Source organism: Mauremys reevesii, linkage group 14, assembly GCF_016161935.1.
Source record: "Mauremys reevesii isolate NIE-2019 linkage group 14, ASM1616193v1, whole genome shotgun sequence".
NCBI lineage: Eukaryota > Metazoa > Chordata > Testudines > Geoemydidae > Mauremys > Mauremys reevesii.
The window spans coordinates 1,759,723-1,780,702 of NC_052636.1; the positions used below are offsets into that span (position 1 = coordinate 1,759,723).

The 20,980-nt window shown below is 53.0% G+C and overlaps 1 protein-coding gene across 3 annotated transcripts; it reads right to left on the reverse strand.

The window, feature by feature from the left end:
- Positions 1-12,294: 12,294 nt before the first annotated feature.
- LOC120381438 (zinc finger protein 300-like) lies at positions 12,295-20,496 on the reverse strand. 3 transcript variants are annotated; one of them, XR_005588056.1, is made up of 5 exons: positions 20,443-20,496; positions 16,479-16,583; positions 14,946-16,133; positions 12,912-13,860; positions 12,295-12,830 (listed from the first exon to the last, which is right to left on the reverse strand). XR_005588056.1 is itself a non-coding variant. In XM_039499637.1 (4 exons), exons 1-4 carry the CDS (start codon positions 20,474-20,476, stop codon positions 13,709-13,711), a joined length of 1,476 nt encoding a protein of 491 aa, XP_039355571.1. In that variant the 5' UTR covers positions 20,477-20,496; the 3' UTR covers positions 12,295-13,708. The 3 variants fall into 3 exon arrangements, 2 of the variants coding, with proteins under 2 accessions (XP_039355571.1, XP_039355570.1); XM_039499637.1 differs by having other exon boundaries at positions 12,295-13,860; positions 14,946-16,130; XM_039499636.1 differs by having other exon boundaries at positions 12,295-13,860.
- Positions 20,497-20,980: the final 484 nt, after the last annotated feature.

Consider the following 20,980-nt stretch of genomic DNA (forward strand, 5'->3'; position numbering starts at 1 on the left):
AAGTTCCTGTTATGACAAAAATCTGTGCGTGAACTGGGTCTAGCTTATGAGAGAAGGCAGCAAGTGAATGAAACAAACCAGCTGGAGTCTGAAGGGGCGGACGAGGGAAAAGTAATTCTCTCTCTCGCTCTCTCGCGCAGATTGTATGTCCTGCGATGGTCGTGAGGCTTCATGGCTCTTGATTGCATGGCTGGGAGATGCCTGAATGGTCCCTCAGTTGCTATTAGCCAGGCTGGGCAGGGATGGTGTCTCTGGCCTCTGTTTGCCAGGAGTGGGGAATGGGCGACAGGGGATGGATCACTTGATGGTTCCCTGTTCTGTTCATTCCCTCTGGGGCACCTGGTGCTGGCTGCTGTCGGCAGACAGGACACTGGGCTAGATGGACCTTTGGTCTGACCCAGTCTGGCCGTTCTTATGAGATGGAAGAGAAGGTTTCAGATTAATTTATATTAAATACCTGAGTGTGTGTCTGTGTCTGTTTCTCTGTCGTGATTAACACACAGTTCTACGAGTTCCGAGTGGGAATGTGTTACAAATAGGAACACCTGACATCCCCTCTCGTTTCTCTTTCCCCCTCCAGCCACTCTGCCGCCTCAACTGGAGACAAAGAGAGGGGACCCCCTAGGAGCACACAGACAGGGTGAGTTTGCCGGTGGAGATTGTCTTTCAGCCGTGAGAAAACTCCAGCGAGAACGTCTTCACGAGAGGGTAGCGGAAGTTGCCAACCAAACCGCCGCCACCCCTCGCATGCAGCCCGGCATAGAAACACGGTGGGGAGATCACACAGGCCATCCTGACACCCGCCGGGGTGCTCGGGTCACGCCCACGCTGATGAGCAGAAACGCTCTTTCCTGCCCAGCGCCCGAGCAGAGCTCCGTCACCAGCCATCGCCTTTACCCCCATGGGTCGTCCCCGGCATCCGGCCTTTCCCCCGGGCAGGGCTGGGCTCTGCTGGCGGCTCCATGGATTGGGGGGATGCTGCTCCCCTCCCTCCTCCCTGGGCTGGGGGCTGCCCCACCCAATACCCTGGTCTTAGGTGGCTTTTCCCCAAAGCTGCACTTCCCTCTCTGCTCCCCGGCCAGGGAGGGGATGGTGCCCTCAGGGGAGGGGAGCTTCTTGCTGGGTTTTAAAGCTGGTACCTGCCTCCTCAGCCCCCCTCCGCACTAAAAGCTCCTGACACCTTCCTGCTGGGGCTGAGCCGCTGGGAAAGTGAGAAACGAGGAACTGCAGCGACGCCTCTGCTCAGCCTCAGGGCCCAGGACAGAGGCAGCTCCCCGGCATCCAGGACTGTTCCAGCCAGAACAGGCTGCTGGGGACTGAGAGAAATGGTCCCAACCTCCTTCCCCCACCTCCACCTGGGCTGCGCTCTGCCCAGGGGTGCCAGAACTGGGTGTGGGGGGGGGGTCCAAGGGGTCATGACCCTCCCACCTTTGAAAGTGGATGGGCCTGGCTTTTCACCACAGGCCTGGCCTCCCCCCGCTGCCAGCCCCTACTCAGGCTGGAAGCTGGGTCCTGGCCTGGGTCAGAGCCGCCCGGGCAGCTGAGGGGTCTCCACCTGCCTGGCGGGGGGGGGCCGAGAGCAGCCCCCCCCCCCCGCCCAGGTCCCCCTCCCAAGGCGGGTGGAGACCCACGCCCCACAGCTGCCGGGCGGCTTTTCTCATGACCTGGCTGCAGCTTTTTGGCCAGGTCATGGTGGAGGGACCGGGGTTCCCTGGATCCAACTTCTGGTATGGCCGGGGGGCGGGGCCTTAGGCAGAAGAGGGGCGGAGCCACAGAGAGGGCAGGGCCACAGAGGGGAGGGGGCCTCTCCTCCCCTCACTTTTAGGAAGACCCCGTTGCCTCTGGCTCTGCCCCCTAATGCTCTGGTTCTCTCCCCCCCCCCCCCAGTGCACGTGACCCTGGATCCAGAGACGGCGCATCCCGAACTCGTCCTCTCGGCGGACGGGAAGAGCGTGCGATGGGGACACACGCGGCAGGCGCTGCCCGACAACCCGGAGCGCTTTGACTCTGAGCGCTGCCTGCTGGGCCGCCAGGGCTTCGCCTCGGGGCGCCATTGCTGGGAGGTGGAGGTGAGGGGGCAGGAGGGGGGGCACTGGGCGGTGGGGGTGGCCAGGGAGTCTGGATCCACCTGAACCCCGAGGAGGGGATCTGGGCGGTGGAGCGGGGCTGGTGGGGCCAGTTCCGGGCTCTCACCTCCCCGGCCACCCGCCTGCCCCTGCGGCGCGTCCCCAGCAGGATCCGGGTTTGTCTGGACTGTGACCGGGGGCAGGTGGCCTTTTTTGACGCTGTTAGCGAGGCCCCGATCTTCACTTTCCCGCCGGGTGCCATCCCCGGGGAGAGAATCCGCCCCTGGCTCTGGGTGTGGAGATCCTGGCTCAGGCTGTGTCCCCCGGGGGACCCCAAAACCGGCCTGCCTGGCCTCCGGTGCCCGAGTCTCTATGACTGCGGAGGCCTGCTGTCTTCCTACCGCCTGTCTCCCTGCGGTCTCTGCGACCCCGCCGGCTCCCTGGAGTCGCTGGACTTTGAAACCGCAGAGAGCAGGGAGTGACGGAGGGAGGGCAGCCAGTCGCGTCGCCCCCCCCCAGGATTTCTGCAGCCTCTTGGTCACTGTTCTCTGTGGTCCAGGAGGGGCGTCTCCAGCTAGCTCGCATCCCAGTCCCTGTGACCCTCGTGGACTCCCAGCTCCCCAGCCCGCTGGCACTTTACCTCTGACCCCTGAAACCTCCTCCCCCATCCCTCCCTGCAGCACCAGGGATGGGGAGGGGGGAACCCCGGGAGCGGCCCAAGAGGCAAACGCCTGGGTGCTGGAACTCGGGGGGCTGGGGGTGCGGCGGCATCCCCTGGCTTGCAATGGTTTCCATCCTATACAGGGCTGAGTGCTTTGTTCAATGGCTTTCTGCACCTCCCCCACCTCCCATACAAATTGTTCCCTCACCCCTGAGCAGATGTGGGGGCTGGGCAGGGGCACAGGATTAATTAATTAGTATTTGGGAGGGTTGGGGGGGAGCTGGAAGCGCCTCAGCAGCAGGGAGTGTTTTGTACAAGTCTGTGTCATTCGATCTCCCAGCCAGCACCAGGGCCGCCCAGAGAATTCAGGGGGCCTGGGGCAAAGAAATTTTGGGGGCCCCTTGTATAAAAAAATTGCAATACTATATTCTCCTGGGGGCCCTTGCGGGGCCCATGGCAAATTGCCCCACTTGCTTCCCCCCCATGGGCGCCCCTGGGAAAAATAAACCTTCTGCATTTTGGCACAAACCCAGTTTTGAGAAAACTTCTTTATAAGGTATCACTGGTTCTCAGCATCAGCTAGTGCTAAAAGGCACTAAAACTCATTAAAAGGGTTGGACAAATATTTTCCATCAAAAATTTTTCTGGATCAAAAACTAGGGGTTTTTAAAAAGCAGAAAAAAATCACGGACAATGCCTGCTTTCTTTCAAAATTTGTTGTGATTTTTTAATTGAAAAGCTGAAATTAGTCTGCCAAAACCTGAACATGGTTTGAGGTTTCAGAAGTGTGTGGCCAAATATTTGTTTCTTTAAACAATCAAACACAGCAAGCAGCAATAAAAAAATTCTGCTTAAAAAAAAATCCAAACCTTTTGAACCACCTCAGTTTGTGACCAAACGCCTGAGCCCATCCAAGCAGCGATTTTTCCAGGTTTCTGATACGCTGCTGGCTTCCTTGACTCGTATCTGTCTCCATAACTTTGGGTTCATTTAGGTTAGAACATAAGAACGGCCATACTGGGTCAAACCAAAGGTCCATCTAGCCCAGTATCTGTCTACCGACAGTGGCCAATGCCAGGTGCCCCAGAGGGAGTGAACCTAACAGGTAATGATCAAGTGATCTCTCTCTTGCCATCCATCTCCACCCTTTGACAAACAGAGGCTAGGGACACCATTCTTACCCATCCTGGCTAATAGCCATTAATGGACTTAACCTCCATGCATTTATCTGTTTCCTAGAGACTGGCTCCATGGGGTCCCTCACAAACTGGAGACGGTTACTATGGGTTTGTCTTTAGTATAGACTATGTACATACTCCACGAACTGAGCATTTGAGCTTGTTCCAGAATCTGGGATGAGCCTATGTTGTCAAAACTGAAATAGCACATGCATGTGAATGGACACAGGGTGCTAAAATTAAATTAACCCAGGGGTTCTCAAACTGGGGGTCGGGATCCCTCAGGGGGTCACGAGGTTATTACTGGGGGTCGTGAGCGGTCAGCCGCTACCTTAAACCCTGCTTTGCCTCCAGCATTTATAATAGTGTTAAATATATAAACAAGAGTTTTCAATTTATAAGGGGGGGGGGTGTCACACTCAGAGGTTTGCTATGTGAAAGGGTCACCAGGACAAAAGTTTGAGAACCACTGAATTAACCCCTCTGAAGCCTCAGGGAATGCGGGGGGGGGGGGTCTCCCTTGGTAGGGTTGGGCAGGATATTGCTCTTCTCATGTGATCCCTCCCCCAGTGGCTAATTTGAAATGAAGCTGCCCTCCCCTGACATGAATCTCCCTATGGCACTGAAATTAAATACAGACTAGAATTTGGCATTGAGAAGTGAAAGGGATGGGAGCCCTAATGGAAAAGCTAACAGCTCAGCTCTTCTGCAAGCCTCAAACTACTGAATGAGCTTTAGGGTAGGGCAGGCTGTGCCTCCCAGACAGCCTGGCCCTGCCCCCTATCTGACCCCCACCCACTTCCTGACCCCTGACTGCCCACCCCCCCTCAGAATCCCCGACCCATCCTGCTCCTTGTCCCCTCACTGTCCCCCAGAGACCCCCCCTTTTCCCTGTCCCCTGACTGCCCTGAGCCCTATCCACCCCCCTGCTGAGTCCTGACAGCCCCCCCCGAACACCCACAATCCAACCCCATTCCCTGCCCCCTGACCGCCCCCCCCAACCTCCGCCCCCTCCCTGTGCCCTGACTGTCCCCAGGACTCCCTGCCCCTTAGCCAACCCCCCCGGCCCCAGCCTCTGACCCCCGGCTCCCTCCTCACCCGGAGCCTCAGCGCCTCGCTGACCAGCCGCAGCGTGTCCCCGGCGGGGCCTGAGCCGCGTGGGGAGGGGGCGGGGCTGGGGGCTCCGGGCCGAGCGGAGGGAGCTGAGCTCAGCCCGGAGCTCCCCGCCCCACCCCCGCCCCACGCGGCTCTGAGGACGCCGCTTGATGCGCTGAGGCTCCAGGAGAGGGGCAGAGGCGGGAGCCTCAGCTGTTCTCTTGGGGGCCCCTGCAGAGCCCGGGGCCCGGGGCAAATTGCCCCCTTTGCCCCCCCCTCTGGGCAGCCCTGGCCAACACCTCTCCCCCAGGAGCCAAAGTCACCTTCCCCTGTGACTCCCGGCCAGCTGCTCACATTGTGAAATTGTCACGTACACGTGGGGGCTGGGCAGGGGTGCAGATAGACCAAAGCCCATTATAGAATCATTTAAAAAAATCCTCATTTGGGGTCAGTCTCATGATGTGAATTTATTTATTTTTTTAAACTCCTGAGGTTGGCAGGGGCAGGGCGGGTTGAACCAGAGGGAATAGGAGAAGCAAGACGAAAATGTGAACTAAAATAAAACGAGAATGAAGGGAGCGGCTGGGAGAAATGGCGGCAAATAGAAATGAAAAGGGTGAAAGGAAAATCTGCCTGGCAGGGGAACCAGCCAGGGAGCAGGAAGAGGGCAAAGAATGGAGAAGCCAGTGATCTGTGGCAGGGAGGGGAGGACCGTGGGAGAGACCCAGGAAACTAAGCAGGGATGGGAAGTGAGGGCTAGGAAAATGCTGAGAAGAAAAGGGAACATGAGTGGCGCAGAGACTGATGACGTTACTGAAAGTGAGCCTGTCACACCGTAATTCCCGCTGTTCGTTCCTGCATGTTCATGCTGCTGTCGTGCCATGAAGAAACCTGGTCTCAGTAGTGGGGAATCTCCTTTCCCGTCCACCTTTTACTCTCCAGCTTCCCAGTTACTTACTGTCAATAAAACATTACAAACAATTCTCCCCGTCTCTCCCCATTTCGTGTCCCAGCTGCGCTTGCTGGTCGGGGGGGGCCCAGGGATTGGCTGCCGGACGTGGCTGGGTTCTTTGCCCCTCAGAGTTCAAGCAGCAGAGACGTAATTTTCATTCCCTTCCCCTCGGGAGTTCAAGCCGACGGGGTGAGCTCTCCTCTTCCTGGCTCTCCGGGGGAGACTCAACAACGTCTTCTGTCCACTGAGGTGCCACAATGGCTTGTCGGTGTCTGGGGGTCGCCTTCTGGTGGCGAGATGATGAAGACCAGCATGTCCCACTTAATGACGCCTCCTGCCTGATGGGTTTACAGTTGCAGAGCAAATATTTTTATAGCTACCGAGCAAACATTTAACTATTACCTCCTAGTGGGGTAGGCAACCCATGGCACACATGCCAGAGGCGGCACGCGGGCTGATTTTCAGGGGCACTCACACTGCCCAGGGGCTGGCCACCGGTCCGGGGGGCTCTGCATTTTAATTTAATTTTAAATGAAGCTGCTTAAACATTTTAAAAACCTTATTTACTTTACATACAACAATAGTTTAGTTCTATGTTATAGACTTCTAGAAAGAGACCATCTAAAAACGTTAACACGTATGACTGGCACGTGAAAACTTAAATCAAAGTGAATAAATGACAACTCAGCACAGTGCTTCTGAAGGGTTGCTGACCCCTGCCTTATAATGTGGGAGACGGATATTACAAGTGAGATTAATGCAGGCAACAACTCAAGCATTTCATAAAATTTTAACACCTTTTTTTAAAATCCAACCCCTCTTTTACAATACTAACACACACAGCAGCCGGCCTGGTTGCCAGCTATGATGGTTCAGCGAGGCCAAGGGGTCTGGGCATGAGCTGCTGCTGGGTCTGCCAACACCACCCAGAAAGGATGTGAAGAAAGGCCTCTCAGCAGAGTGTGCTAAGCACCAGCTGAATGCTCCGATTTTAGTCTGTTTAATTCTCTGGGTGCTGTGGCTTCAGATAAACTTTATTCTGTAAATTTGCTCATTTCTATCTTCTGGCTTTTAACTGTGTCACGCCGCGAGTATTCAGTCCATACGACTCTGCCTTAAAATGCTAGACAGCCCCCACAAGCAAATGCCTTGACGGGGCTCCACGAAAAGCAGCCTGTGTAACTTCAAGTGAAAACTCTGCGGGCAAAGGTTGAGGAATGATCCCATAAAACAAAATAATCAAGTGAGACTTTCCCCTGCAAGAACAGAAGCAACAACACCCTCCCTGTGAAAGAAATCTATTAGCAACCTTCAGTTGCCAGGGAACCGAAGGTAATTTTCCATAAAGTAGCCAGCTCACATTATCAACTGCAGTAATATTTTGTCAAGTATCAGAGGCGTAGCCATGTTAGTCTGTATCCACAAAACGACGAGGAGTCCGGCGGCACCTTAAAGACTAACCGATTTATTTGGGCATAAGCTTTCGTGGGTTAAAAAAACCCCACTGCAGTGGCATGGAGTGAAATGCATCTCCATGCATCTGAAGAAGTGAGGTTTTTTTACCCACGAAAGCTTATGCCCAAATAAATCGGTTAGTCTTTAAGGTGCCACCGGACGTCTAGTAATATTTTCGGCACTGTTGTGTTGCAACAGCATTTCTTTCTCAAACCACATTAAAGAAAAAGTGTGAACAAATTCACATACACAGTCTGATTGGCTGAACAGTGATACACCACCCAAGGGCCAGGGGTGCAAATTTTCAGTCATTTGGGGGGGGAAGGGTTCTTGAGAGACAAACACCCCCACACCCACACACGACCTGCTTTTAAAAGGTTGTGAGCTAGGCCTGAAACATCCAGCAAAAACCTGTCCATGTCTGGGTGAGGGAGCCTCCCCCCAACACACCCTGGAGACTGCCTTGGGCTGGGAGGCGGATATGTCTCTGTATTTCTCAGCAGTTTGTACTGGCTGAGGTGTCACACCCTTGGGGTGGTACCCATCACCATTACCCACACATCGCAGATGAGGTAAGAGCGGCTGCAGAAGGTGAACACAGACAACGCTGGGCAGATTATTCAGAGATTTTAAGGCCAGAAGGGACCACTGTGCCTTAGCCTGACCTCCTGTGTCACACAGAACTTCCCACAAACTAATTCCTCGAGCATCGGTTAGGAAAAAAAAAATCCAACTTTGCTTTAAAACGTGTCAGAGATGGAGACTCCACCACACACGTACCCCCACCCCCACCTTGAGAAATTGTTCCAATGCTTAATTACCCCCTCATTGGAAATGCACACCGTAATTCCGGGCGTCTCGCTAATACAGCAGAACCACACTTCAATCCCGTCACCGCCCGGCCTATTGAAGTGAACCTACCACAGCCACTAGCCACACGCTAGAATTTCAGGCTTGGTGCCTGGCTCAGCACAGAAATAGGGGTGCAGTGGATTCAGGCTTGGAGCGGTTGCCAGATTCCTACTGCATTAGTAGCCCAAAGTCACTTAAAAACTAGCCCCAAAGTAGCCCGGTCCTTTTACTGAAATAAAGTTTTTTAATAACGCATTTGTCTAACCTGATCTGTCACCACTAGCATAAAATGAGCTGATGCTAAGCTACAGGGGTTAAGATGAACAGGCTTAAATTTGTCAAGGAGGAAAGTAGTAGTAGAGAGCAAGTATGTGTATGAATTAACAAACGAAGGGGGCGGGGATGAAATTAATGATGGCTAAAAAGTAGCTGAGATACCAAACTGTTAAAAAAAACTAAAAAAAAAAAAATCAGTGGAACATAAGAAAGGCCGCTCCGGGTCAAACCAAAGGTCCATCCAACCCAGTATCCTGTGTGCCGACAGTGGCCAATGCCTGATGCCCCAGAGGGAGTGAACCTAACAGGTAACGATCAAGTGATCTCTCTCCTGCCATCCATCTCCACCCTCTGACGAACAGAGGCTAGGGACACCCTTCCTTACCCATCCTGGCTAATAGCCATTTATAGACTTAACCTCCATGAATTTATCCAGTCCCCTTTTAAACCCCATTATAGTCCTAGCCTTCACAACCTCCTCCGGTAAGGAGTTCCACAAGTTGACTGTGCGCTGCGTGAAGAAGAACTTCCTTTTATTTGTTTTAAACCTGCTGCCCATTAATTTCATTTGGTGGCTCCCAGTTCTTGTATTATGGGAACAAGTAAATATTTTTTCCTTATTCACTTTCTCCACATCACTCATGATTTTATAGACCTCTATCATGTCCCCCCTTAGCTTTTCCAAGCTGAAAAGCCCTAGCCTCTTTAATCTCTCCTCATATGGGACCCGTTCCAAACTCCTAATCATTTTAGTTGCCCTTCTCTGAACCTTTTCTAATGCCAGTACAGGTCTGTCACATCTTATGCACATTTAACATGCGCAATTTCAGCTTTACGCGGTTGGCAAAACAAAAACAACAAAAAAAGAGAAAAATAATTTGAATACTGTACTTGTAGTGCAGGTGATTCCGCCTGCCATTCAACTCAATGTAATTTTGACTAGACGCGGTTTTCGCTTTACGTGCTGACCGCGGAACGGAACCCCCGTGTAAGATGAGACTCGCCTGTATATTTTTTTGAGATGAGACCACAGCTGTAAAAAACGATGTAATTAATCAATGGGTGTTAGCAGCATGGATCTATAACGAACAGATTCTTACAGCCACAGCTGACAAATTGTTCACGGTGTCTTGGGCTTGCACATAGTTCTGATAACTAGAAAAGGATGAAGTTGGAAAGAGGGACCTGGTGTGTCGTGTAAAGCTTGACCAGAGTAAACATCACCTCCAGGAGATTCATGGAGGGTCCTCAAGTTTGAGACTCTTCCACCCTCAGAAACGTTAACGAGTAAGTATAACGGGAGATAAGAACGGTGACCAGCTGGAGGAGAAGGTGATCCCGCAGAGACACAGCGGCAGAACGGCAGCATGAGGGTCGCAGTTGCTTGTATCTGCAGGTACAAGGGACCAGCAGCTCTTCCAAAGGTATTCTGGTATTGGGAACAAGGTCCTAGAAAAGTGCAACCCCACTTTGGGGAGACTTGGTAAAGATCCAGGCATCCAGAGAGGACTCAGTGTTTCTGGGACCTGACCCAAAGGCCATTGTAGGTGTAAACGGGGGAATGGTCCTCGTATTGGGGGGAACTTCCCTGGCTTATGCATGACTTGGCTAGCGGAAGGATCTGAGTCCTCGCTCCCACTTGCTTTACCCAGAGCCCTGCCCGACCTCGAGGGCTCCCCTTCCACCCTCCTGTGTGGCAGAGTCCACGTAACCACCACAAGGCTGGGCCCAGGATTCCTGGGGGGCTCGACCCCCAACCTTGTCATGGTCACTTAGGACAGGGGCGAGGGTGTCCCCGCGGCGGGGGGCTCTCTCTGCTATGGACACTTCCCCGACCCACTGATCACTGCACACAGCTCAAGCAAATACAATTTATTAACCAGCCACCAATTTAAAGAATAAGGCAAAACGGGGAAGGCTAAAGGAAAACAAATAACCCCACTCGGGGACACCACAACCAGCGTCTCTGGAGGGTAAAGGGCCGTTCACTGTCTGTGCCTCACCCATCCGTCCCACGCTCTGGCCGTGCTGCAGGGACGCCACAGGTCGGACATGGCTTCACGCTCTGGGTAGCAGGACCCTTCTTCCCAGCATCACCCCCTCCACTGGGGTTACGATCCCTCTCCAAGTCTGGCTTGGCTGGGGGGCATCTCCCCGCACTGGGCCTTGTGCACAGGGTCCCCCTCGTCTCCCCAGGTGCTCACCGCACCCGGCTCCGCACTGTTCCAGCTCCAGCTCCACTCGGCCTCAGCACTGACGCTGCTACTCTGCCTCCAGCCCCCTGGGCGGCTTTTACCTGGCCCCACTGGCTCTGGTTTCTGCAGCTTTGCTCCCAGCACAGATTTGGTCCCTGGTTCTGGTCGCTCCTGTCTCCTTAACTCTGCCCTACTCCGGCCCAAGAAGCTCCAGCTCACACAGAGGACGGGACCCCCTGGCCTCCTGACTCCCTCATTGACCTGCCTTCCCTGTCAATCAGGCTGACCTGGGCCATTGCCCTCTCCCCATTGGCCCTGCGGACTGTCAGTCTCAGGGTCCTGAGTTCTCATCCCCCCTTCCCCTTTCTTTTGGGGCTGGGAGAGAGTGAACCAAAACCCCCACTCAGTTTCAGTAAGGGGCCAGGCGTCCCCTTCCCTAGGCAAAGGACAGACTCCCACAGACAAGTGGGACCAGAATAAATGGCCACAGTGTGTAGTGAGTGGCAGTACCTCAATTCCAGGTGGGGGAAAACCGGGGCATGCCGGGTCACGGTTGTTACTTCACCGCAGGGACAATTCCGGGGGGATCATTCTGCAGTGCGGCCCCTGCACCCCAACAGGCTTCCCCCTTTCTCTGTAATCATCAAGTACGGCTATAAAATCCTGGTCGGTTCTCCCCCTTCTCTCTCCCTCACAGTGTTGCTTTGTTATCTATTATGCTCAGGTTTTGCTCCCATTTCAGTTTAACATCGCCTCAGATTTGGGATGTTCCCCCCCCCATTTTATCTGCAGCAAATCATCCTTGTTTTTGGGGGGGGAACGCGATGCCCTCAGCCATTCCCCGAATGGGCAGGGTGTTAGTGGGTGCAGAATAGGACCCTGAGATGCGCCTGCCTCGGGGGTGGGGATTGGGTGGCCGTTCTCTGCCAGCAACAGGGCTTGGAAAGGGCACAGGATAGAAAGGGAGAAGCGCGTGTCCCCTCCATGGAGACAGCCCAGCCCCAGATTACCGTCTCGCTGCTTCCTGCTTCGTCCCTACCCTACCCAGCCCAACCCAGCACCCCTCCTGCCACCAGCTGCCAGTGATGGTCCCAGACCCCCATGCTCCCCTGCTCCCCACTGGCCGCATCCGCCCTCATCCCATCCCCTATTAAAGCAGCATTGCCCAGGGCTCCTTGCGGCCATGTGAGTGTCAGCCAAGGGGGAACCGTCCCCTTCTGTTGTTTCTTGATCACGTCTATATAATGCCCCACGCCTGTCTCTCAAATTACTGAACATTGATATTGGTGTTTTTCTCTGTGAACAAATAAATAGGTTTTCACCCCCACTTACTCCTTTATTCTAAAATAGTGACATAGCATCCTTAAAAACATTGCCCTGTTTTTCTCTAATTATCTGTGACTGATATTATCCCCTGAGATTTTCCCCTCTAATGATATATTAACAGAGGATCTTCTCCAATGTTGCTGTTTTGTGAAATTCTTGATTATTGCTTGATATAAAGTCCTTGCACGTTTTCCCCCCATTTTCTCTCTAATTCCCAAAAATGTATATGGCGTTCCACTCAATTTTTACCTTGTTTATCAACCGAGGGTATAAAATTCCTCATACATTTCCACTTCCCTCTGATTTGGTACAACGAATCTCAAATGCCTTGGCAACAAGGGCACATCGGCATCCGCGTGTCTCTGCCACTGCACGAGCATCAGCCACTGGTGCACCTGGGTCCCTCCTGTTCTCCAGCCGTGGCACGGTTGAGGGGTGATATCGGTGGCCTCTCCTATACATGAGGTCAGACCCAGATGACCTGCTCCTTCCTTGTGGCCATAAATCCAGCTGTCGAGGAGAGGAGGAAGAAGCAAGAAGCTGAGGGTGGAGAGGTGATGGGGAGGACAGCAGGGGGCTGGCCTCTCCCCTGGCTACCTCAGGTGAGAAGCCACCTAGCATGACAGGTTTTGTGGATCCCATTCCAAGGTGCCAGTTTCTCCCCATTTGCTGTCCAGGAGCCTAGGCGTCGATCTCTCTGGTGGCACAGGTCTCTGTTAGGAACCAGACACAGACCTGAATCGGACTCTCTGTAAGCTACACCAAGCAGAGTTTCTGTTAAAAAAAATAGTTATTTTTCTTCAGCTATCTCATGTGCAACACGGATTTCATTTTACACTCCTTTGCAGCACCTACCGAGGGTTAGTTCAACACAAACGCTGCTTCTATTTCCTCCATATTTGCATAGTTAGGGACAATGTTTCACCAATCAAAATCTTAGCTAGGAGACATCTGCAGGGGTAACCTCCTGTAGGCCCTGGCTCATAACTGCTTTGGGAACCAACTGCGTGAGCGTATTGCAAATCTCCAAGCCACATATCGTGCTCCTTTCTCCTCGGGTCACCTGAGATAATATCGGCCTAACGAACTGAACAATACGGTGGTCGCATGCAGCTCCTTCAGTACCTCGTAGAATTTGGAGTGGGTTGTTCAGCATTTCATAGTGGAGAATTAAAAACACGAATGTTTCCTTGGTAGCATGTCCTAGTGGAGCACTCTCCCGTGTTGACCGAACTGCATCAGAATCTCCAGAGTTGACCGAACGGTCATCATGGAGGGGTGGCGGAAATGCAAGAATAAAATAAATGACTATTTTTGCCGGATAGCCGGTGGTCTCAAAGTCCCCAATAAATCTGAGCTACATTCTCTCAAACAAAACTAGCACCCCACTATGTAACCGAACGGCCTTTAGGAAAGGGAGAAAAATCCACAACACCGAGAGGAATAAGACACTTTCAGGTTTAGATAAAGTAAAATTCCAGAGCAGATTATATCTGATGACTCACAGTCAGGACAACGGGTTCACATTGTGTTCTTCTCGGATATGTTCAAAGGTGCTTTGTTCAGCACCGTCTCCTTTTATTGCGTCATGTTATTTAGGGAAGTTTTAGCTTTATCATAGTGGTGGGAGGAGGGGAAAAACAGCCAAACGTCTAATCTGCAAACAATCCATACGCAGCAGGAAAAAGCCCAGAAGCTGCTTTGCAAAAGGACGGAGAGCGGCATTTAAACTCATAATGATCAAACTGTGTTTTGGATACACACTGATTCCTCGTCCGGGTCTGGGACACTTTCCGCTCCAGTCCTGATGATCAAGGAAATCAAAGAGTGAGCTGAGAACACCTCATCGCGTGACCCTTTGGGAGGTGGAGAGTTTGAAGGTGGAAAAGATCAATTCTACACGGCTCGGACAGAGAGTAACTCTGATGGGATGGTGGGGAATCAGGGAATCCCCCGCCCCCCATCTCCTCCAGCACCACAGAAGCTGAATTGACACTTTCCCCCCGGCCCAGGCTCCTTGTTATAGTTAAATACATTTTAAATGAGGATAAAGGTATCAAACCCCTAACTGCTATTCATCCCAACTCAGAGCCACGTGACAACAACTGGGAATGAGACGATCGGTCCCCCAAAAAAGGGGACCCGGTGACTTTAACAATGGCTTTGCAGTGGGAGGAGGAGTAGAAATGTGATGCTTAAGGTTTGTTGAGATTAGGACAACGACAGAGGTTAGGTCAGGTCATGAGGAAACATTCCCTATAACCTGGGTCAGGACTTTCCTGCAAGAATAGCTGAGCTAGCGAATGCCTCGAGAATCACAGTGGAAATGAATATTTTACCTCCATGTAGCTAGCTGAGAACCCCCGTTCAGGGCCGCCCGAGGGGAGTGTGGGGGCGGGGGGAGCATGTGGGGCAATTTGCCCCACGAGAATATAGTATTCTATAGAATTGCAACTTTTTTTTTTAATGGAAGGGGGCCCCCGAAATTGCTTTGCCCCAGGCCCCCTGAATCCTCTGGGCAGCCCTGCCCCCGTTTCCCCCATCTGTGTCTGAAGGACATTCCTGGCAGGCGGGGGGTACAGTCCCACTATTGCTAGAACAATGGAGTAGGTAGAAAGGACCTTGGGCTTCACTCAAAAGAAGGCTGCGCTACATAAGGCAGAAGTTGGCAACTCCCCTGGGGCACCTGCAGGACCACGGTGAAGCAAAGGGTGCAAACAGCCTTGAGGGTCACTCTATGGGAATTAGCAAAAGAAAAAAAAATCTTTCGACAGCCATAGACAAGGTCTTAATTATGGTTATTGCCCCGGCAGATTCTCTGGTGGTAAGTAAGGGCTGAGCTCTGATGGAAGTTTTTCCTACACTCACGGCACTCATAGGGTCTCTCACCCGTGTGGATCCTCTGATGCGTAATTAGGGCCGAGTTACGTGCGAAGTTTTTCCCGCACTCGCTGCATTCATAGGGTCTCGCTCCGCTGTGGATTCTCTGATGGGCGACCAGGGCTGATTTGTCCGTGAAGCTTTTCCCGCACTCACAGCATCCGTAGGGTCTCTCCCCTCTGTGTATTCGCTGATGTGCGATAAGCGCTGAGCTCTGAGTGAAGCTTTTCCCGCACTCGCGGCATTCGTAGGGTCTCTCCCCGGTGTGGATCCTCTGATGCGTGACAAGGACTGATCTCTTAGTGAAGCTTTTCCCGCACTCGCTGCATTTATAGGGTCTTTCTCCTGTGTGGACTCTCTGATGTATAAGAAGGTCTGAGCTTTCAGTGAAGCTTTTCCCGCACTCACAGCATTCGTACGGTCTCTCCCCCGCATGGATTCTCTGATGCCTTATAAGGGCTGAGCTTCGAGGGAAGTTTTTCCCGCATTCGCCGCATTCGTAGGGTCTCTCTCCCCTGTGGATTCTCTCATGAATAGTAAGGTTTGAGCTCTGAGTGAAGCTTTTCCCGCACTCGCTGCATTCATACGGTCTCTCCCCCGTGTGGATCCTCTGATGCGTAATAAGGGCTGAGCTGTTACTGAAGTTTTTCCCGCACTCGCAGCATCCATAGGGTCTCTCCCCTGTGTGGATTCGCTGATGTATCAGAAGGGCTGAACTCTGAGCAAAGCGTTTCCCGCACTCGCAGCACGCATAGGGCCTTTCTCCCGTGTGAATTCTCTGATGTGTAACGAAGGCTGAACTCTGAGTGAAGCTTTTCCCGCACTCAGCGCATTCATAGGGTCTCTCTCCCGTCTGGATTCCCTCATGGTTAATAAGGTCTGAGCATCTACTGACGTTTATCCCACACTCGGTGCCCGTGTTGTTTCTCTTTCCCCTGAGGATTCTCGGCTGGGCTGGGGTTCCCTTGACATCTTTGTGAGTTTCCCAACAATTAATGCATTTACCCACTTTCTCCTGTGTCTGGTTTCCCGGCTGCTGCTCTGGCCTTTGCTGATGCCTATAACCGTCTCCCTGCTCACAACTCCCAGGCACATTCCCTTTGGCGCTTCGTGATAATGGCCTGTGCCGTTCCACTTGCTCAGTATCTTCCTCTTTCGGATTCTGCTCCGTCGTCTCACTCACCGTCCCATCACCTGCTGGGAGAGAGAGGGAAACCTCAGAAACAGGAATGGAAAAGAGAGAGTCTGTGCTGGAGAGGTAGAAAAAAATCAGGAACTGAATTTCCCCAAACTCTTCCCCACGGGGAGTCAGGAGAGGATCAATTCTGCCGCCACATCCCACCCAAAAACTCCTGGGAGAAGGGAGGTCAGGGCGGGAGCTACTGCCAGGTGTCAGTCAGGGTGGGTGGGGAGCCAGGAGTGGGATTGGCTGTGAGCGTATGACACCTGCTGGACACGGAGAGCTCACAAGGTCTCTGTGGGGAATCCCAGCTGTTTCCTTCAGGCACGGACAGTTTCTGAGTTTGTTTAATGATGCCTCACCAGCGCAGATGCTCTCCCTTTCCTCCGAGCCCTGGCGATCTGTGACCCACGGCTCTTCCCCTCGTTCCAGCTGGGAGCTCACATCAGGGCTGGATACCGGAAACCCTGCTCGGGAAGATCAGGAGAATTCATTTGCCACCCAAAAAAAAAAAAAAAAGTGTCATGATTTTACTGCTTTAAAATGGGCTGAGGATAAAATCCCAGGGCAGCCCCGCAGGTGCTCAGAGGCAGAGGCACCAACCTCCCACGCTCCCGGGGAGGGGGGGTGCTTCACCCCTGCTCTGCCCCAGGCCCTGCCCCCACTCCACCCCTTCCCCCAAACCCCCACCCCTCCCCTGCCACTTCCTGTCCCTGCTCCTCCCCCGCCACCCAGCGCACCCTGCACCCGCTGCACAGCTGATTGCGGTGGGCGGGAGGGCCGGCAGGGAGGGAGAGAAGCTGATCTGCGGGGCTGCCAGTGGGTGCTGAGCACCCACAATTTTTCCCCTTGGGTGCTCCAGCCCCAGAGCACCCACAGAGTCAGTGCCTGTGCTGAGAGGTGCAGGACGCACTTTCTGTGGGGGATTTAACTACCTCCACCTCTGTCAGGCACACACACCAGGCAGACGCTCATCATCAACGGGAATCCTGGAACACAGAGACGGTAACTCCATGTCCCGCAGAGCGACGGTCCCCTGCAAATGCTTCTTGCTGATCGCAGAGGCCCAGAGAGAAGGGGAGAGAGAGAGGGAAGCCGGGACTGGCGAGCGTGGGCTGGTGGGGTGCAGCGTAGGGAGGAATAGGAGGGAGCGGGGATGACACTGAATGCAGGCTGTCAGGAGCAGCAGATGTCAGGAGAGGTGTCATGGAGGTGGGGGGTATGAACATGGAAGGCTGGAGAATTTAGGACCAACAGACTCTAATTCCCCTAGAAAAGGAGAATGTGAAAAGCAAGAATCAGGCCAGGTGACTTCAGGAGGGACGGACTCCAGGAGCCTGCTGGGAAGAGGGTTTGTGGCTGCTGCAGACAGGAAGGGAGTCTCTGTGTCTCAAGAAGTCTCACTGCCAACCCAGGACATCGCCAGGGACACACGCACACACCTGTGCCGGGGAAGGGGTCGCGTTGTGGCTGGGAGGAACGTAAGGACTCAGAAACGGTGCAGCTCTGTCACACTGAGGAAACTGACCGCGGACTGGGCTATTGGGGTGTTTATGGGGGTCGGAATAATGTGGTTTAGTTTAATGGGGCTCTGACAAAGTGGTGGATTTTTTCTAATATTTGTATGACTCCTGCTCGTGCGGCATTTCCCCCAATGTGCTGCATTGCTCCCTCGTGGTTAGAAAAGGGCTGTTTCCTCTCAGGGCAGGCAAAGAGACAGACATGGGTCTCTTCTGTCTGTTCTTTAGGTTCCGTATCAACGGCGCTTTTGAGAATACCCTGGTAGCCCCAATTGCCCAGACGCTGACACATTGCAAACAATGAGCAAAGAGGATATGGATTTCCCCACCGCTGAGCAGGGAGGCTGGGACCGAACACATCCCTGGATTCACACCCCACGCACTATTGTAAAAATCTTTGTGCAAATTACGCCTTGGGAGGGATCATCTGCAAACTCATAACTTGCTGCTCATTATTGTCCTGAGATAAGGTGTGTGGCAACTTTATAGGTGAAGTTGTAACATTTCCCCGTCGGAATGTTATTACCACATGTTCCAAAAGCCACCGCCCTGCCCAAACTGAGGTTGGCAAACTGGTCTGTCCTAAATAAAGGAACGTGTGCTCTGCTTCATTTGGATTTAAGGAGTAAACAGAGTCGCCAAGCAGGAAGGGACACAAAGGAAGCTCAGATAGGTGAGGAAAAAGCAGGGGGAGCATCCTTCTTCCACAAAGGCTTTTTGTCTTCTGGTAGCCAGCTTTTCAGGCGGGGAGCCTGAAACAAGAACCCGAGTTCTTCCTGCACTTAGGACAGAAGAATCCCATGCACTGCTACAGGCTGGGGACCGAATGGCTGGGCAGCAGTTTTGCAGAAAAGGACCTAGGGGTTACAGTGGACGAGAAGCTGGATATGAGTCAACACTGTGGCCTTGTTGCCAAGAAGGCTAATGGCATTTTGGGCTGTATAAGTAGGGGCATGGCCAGCAGATCGAGGGAAGTGATTATTCCCCTCTATTGGGCACTGGTGAGGCCACACCTGGAGTGTTGTGTCCAGTTTTGGTCCCCCCACTACAGACGGGATGTGGACAAATTGGAAAGAATCCAGCAGAGGGCAACAAAAATGATTAGGGGGCTGGAGCACATGACTGATGAGGAGAGGCTGAGGGAACTGGGATTGTTTAGTCTGCAGAAGAGAAGAGTGAGGGGGGATTTGATAGCTGCTTTCAACTACCTGAAAGGGGGTTCCAAAGAGGATGGATCTAGACTGTTCTCAGTGGTGGCAGATGACAGAACAAGGAGCAATGGTCTCAAATTGCAGTGGGGGAGGTCTAGGTTGGATATTAGGAAACACTGTTTCCCTAGGAGGGTGGTGAAGCACTGGAATGGGTTCCCTAGGGAGGTGGTAGACTCTCCTTCCTTAGAGGGTTTTAAAGGCAGGCTTGACAAAGCCCTGGCTGGGATGATTTAGTTGGGGTTGGTCCTACTTTGAGTAGGGGGTTGGACTAGATACCTCCTGAGGTCCCTTCCAACCCTCAGCTTGTATGACTCTACGAACCTTTCTTGGTAACCTATTCCGGTAGTTAATGATTCTTATAGTTGGAAAGTTTTTCCTACTAGCCAACCCAAACCTCCCTTGCTGCAGATCAAGCCAATTCCTCCTTGTCCTAACCCAGTGGACGTGGAGAACCAATGATCACTGTCCCCCTTTATAACAGTTTTTAACATAGTTGAAGACCATTATCAGGCCTTTTCCCAAGATTAAACATTCCTGGTTCTTTCACAGGTCACATATGCGGTAGCTTTATAGATGTTTTCTTCTGCGTTCGCGCTTGTCAAGGTCAGAGTAAACAACGTTGCTGCGACTGAGGCAGGAGATGATGAGTGCCCTGAACAAGAATTTCAGCTCCGTGGATGGTTAGGACTGGCCATAGTTTAGGGACATTCAGCAGAAAGAAAATCCAAGATGTCGACAGGTCATGAGAACATGGGGAGGGGTCTGTGTCAAAGATACAGGCCTGCGTGGCAGTGATGCTTTCCACAACGAAAGAGAAAAAAAAAAAGAGATGGTGAGATGGCTGGGGGGAATATTAAGAGCTCTGTTTTAGCCATTTTAACTGTTGAGTGTGAGCTGATGGACAGGCATTTAAAAGGAGAGGTTAGAGAGACCGGCTGGGATTTCAGTTTGGACAGAAGGAGACGGGTCTGGAGTAGAGAGGTAGATCCGTTGAGTCCCCAGCTGTATTTGTGGACGAGATTACCCAGAGATCAGGTGTAGAGGAAGAACAGGAGGGGACCAAGGACAGCGTAGTATCCAGAGGCCTGGTGTGAGGCCTGAGGCCTGACCTAAAGTAGTGGTCAGGCCCTGCGCATATAAAGCGAAGGCTGTGAACAGCCATCGGGCTCTGCCTGCTGGCAGGATCACAGAACCTGGCAAGAACAGGGGTGTTTGCAGTGACTCATCCACCCCCAGTCTTTATTCAGGCCTCATGTGATGCTGTCCCGTTTGCAGATAAATTCTAGTTCTGCAGTTTCTCGCTGGAGTCTGTTTCTGAGCGCTGGCCGGGGGCAGGCAGCTTCTGTTCTTTATGCCAGACCTGAACCCAAGTTTTGCCTTAGCCAAGAGACGACGTTAGACTTTGCGCTGTTCTGCTCCTGGGCTCTGCTCCCAGAGCGTTCTGGGGCAGGGCAGAGTACAGGGAACTGGCGTGTGTGTCACTGGCACGTTGGGGTGATGCTGAAACAGGGCAGAGTTAAGGTTACATCGCAGGATGTGGTGAACCTTAACTTTTCATTTCCCCTTCTAGGAACCGAGGGGACAGGACTCCTTACCCAGCGAGTTCACGTTCTCGTAGTTCTCCTGCATGACATCCCTGTAGAGGGCTCTCTGAGCGGGGTCCAGCAGAGCCCACTCTTCCCTGGTGAAATACACAGCCACCTCCTCGAAGGTCACCGGCCCCTGAAAGAGCAAGAGCCCCCCACTCTGCACCTGCTGCCCCACTCACAGCCCCACTATTCACCGGGGAGGAGGGCCAACCACACGGACGCTCAGGGAGACGGGCAGGCAGCAGAATCCCACTGTGACACTGCACCCCATATTCTTCACAGGGATATTAGTATCATAATTAGGATGAATTTAATCCAAGCCCCTGTCCCAGGCTTAGCCCGGAGCCCTCTCCCATACTCCAAACCCCTCGGCCCGCAACTCAATCCCCTGCCTCAGCCCGGTGAAAGTGAGTACGGGTGGGGGGAGCGAGCGACAGAAGGAGGGGGTGTGGAGTGGTGGGGACGGGGTCTTGGAAAAGGGGGAGGGCGTGGCCTTGGGGAAGGGGGCGGGGCAAGGGTGTTTGGGTTTGTGTGATTAGACAGT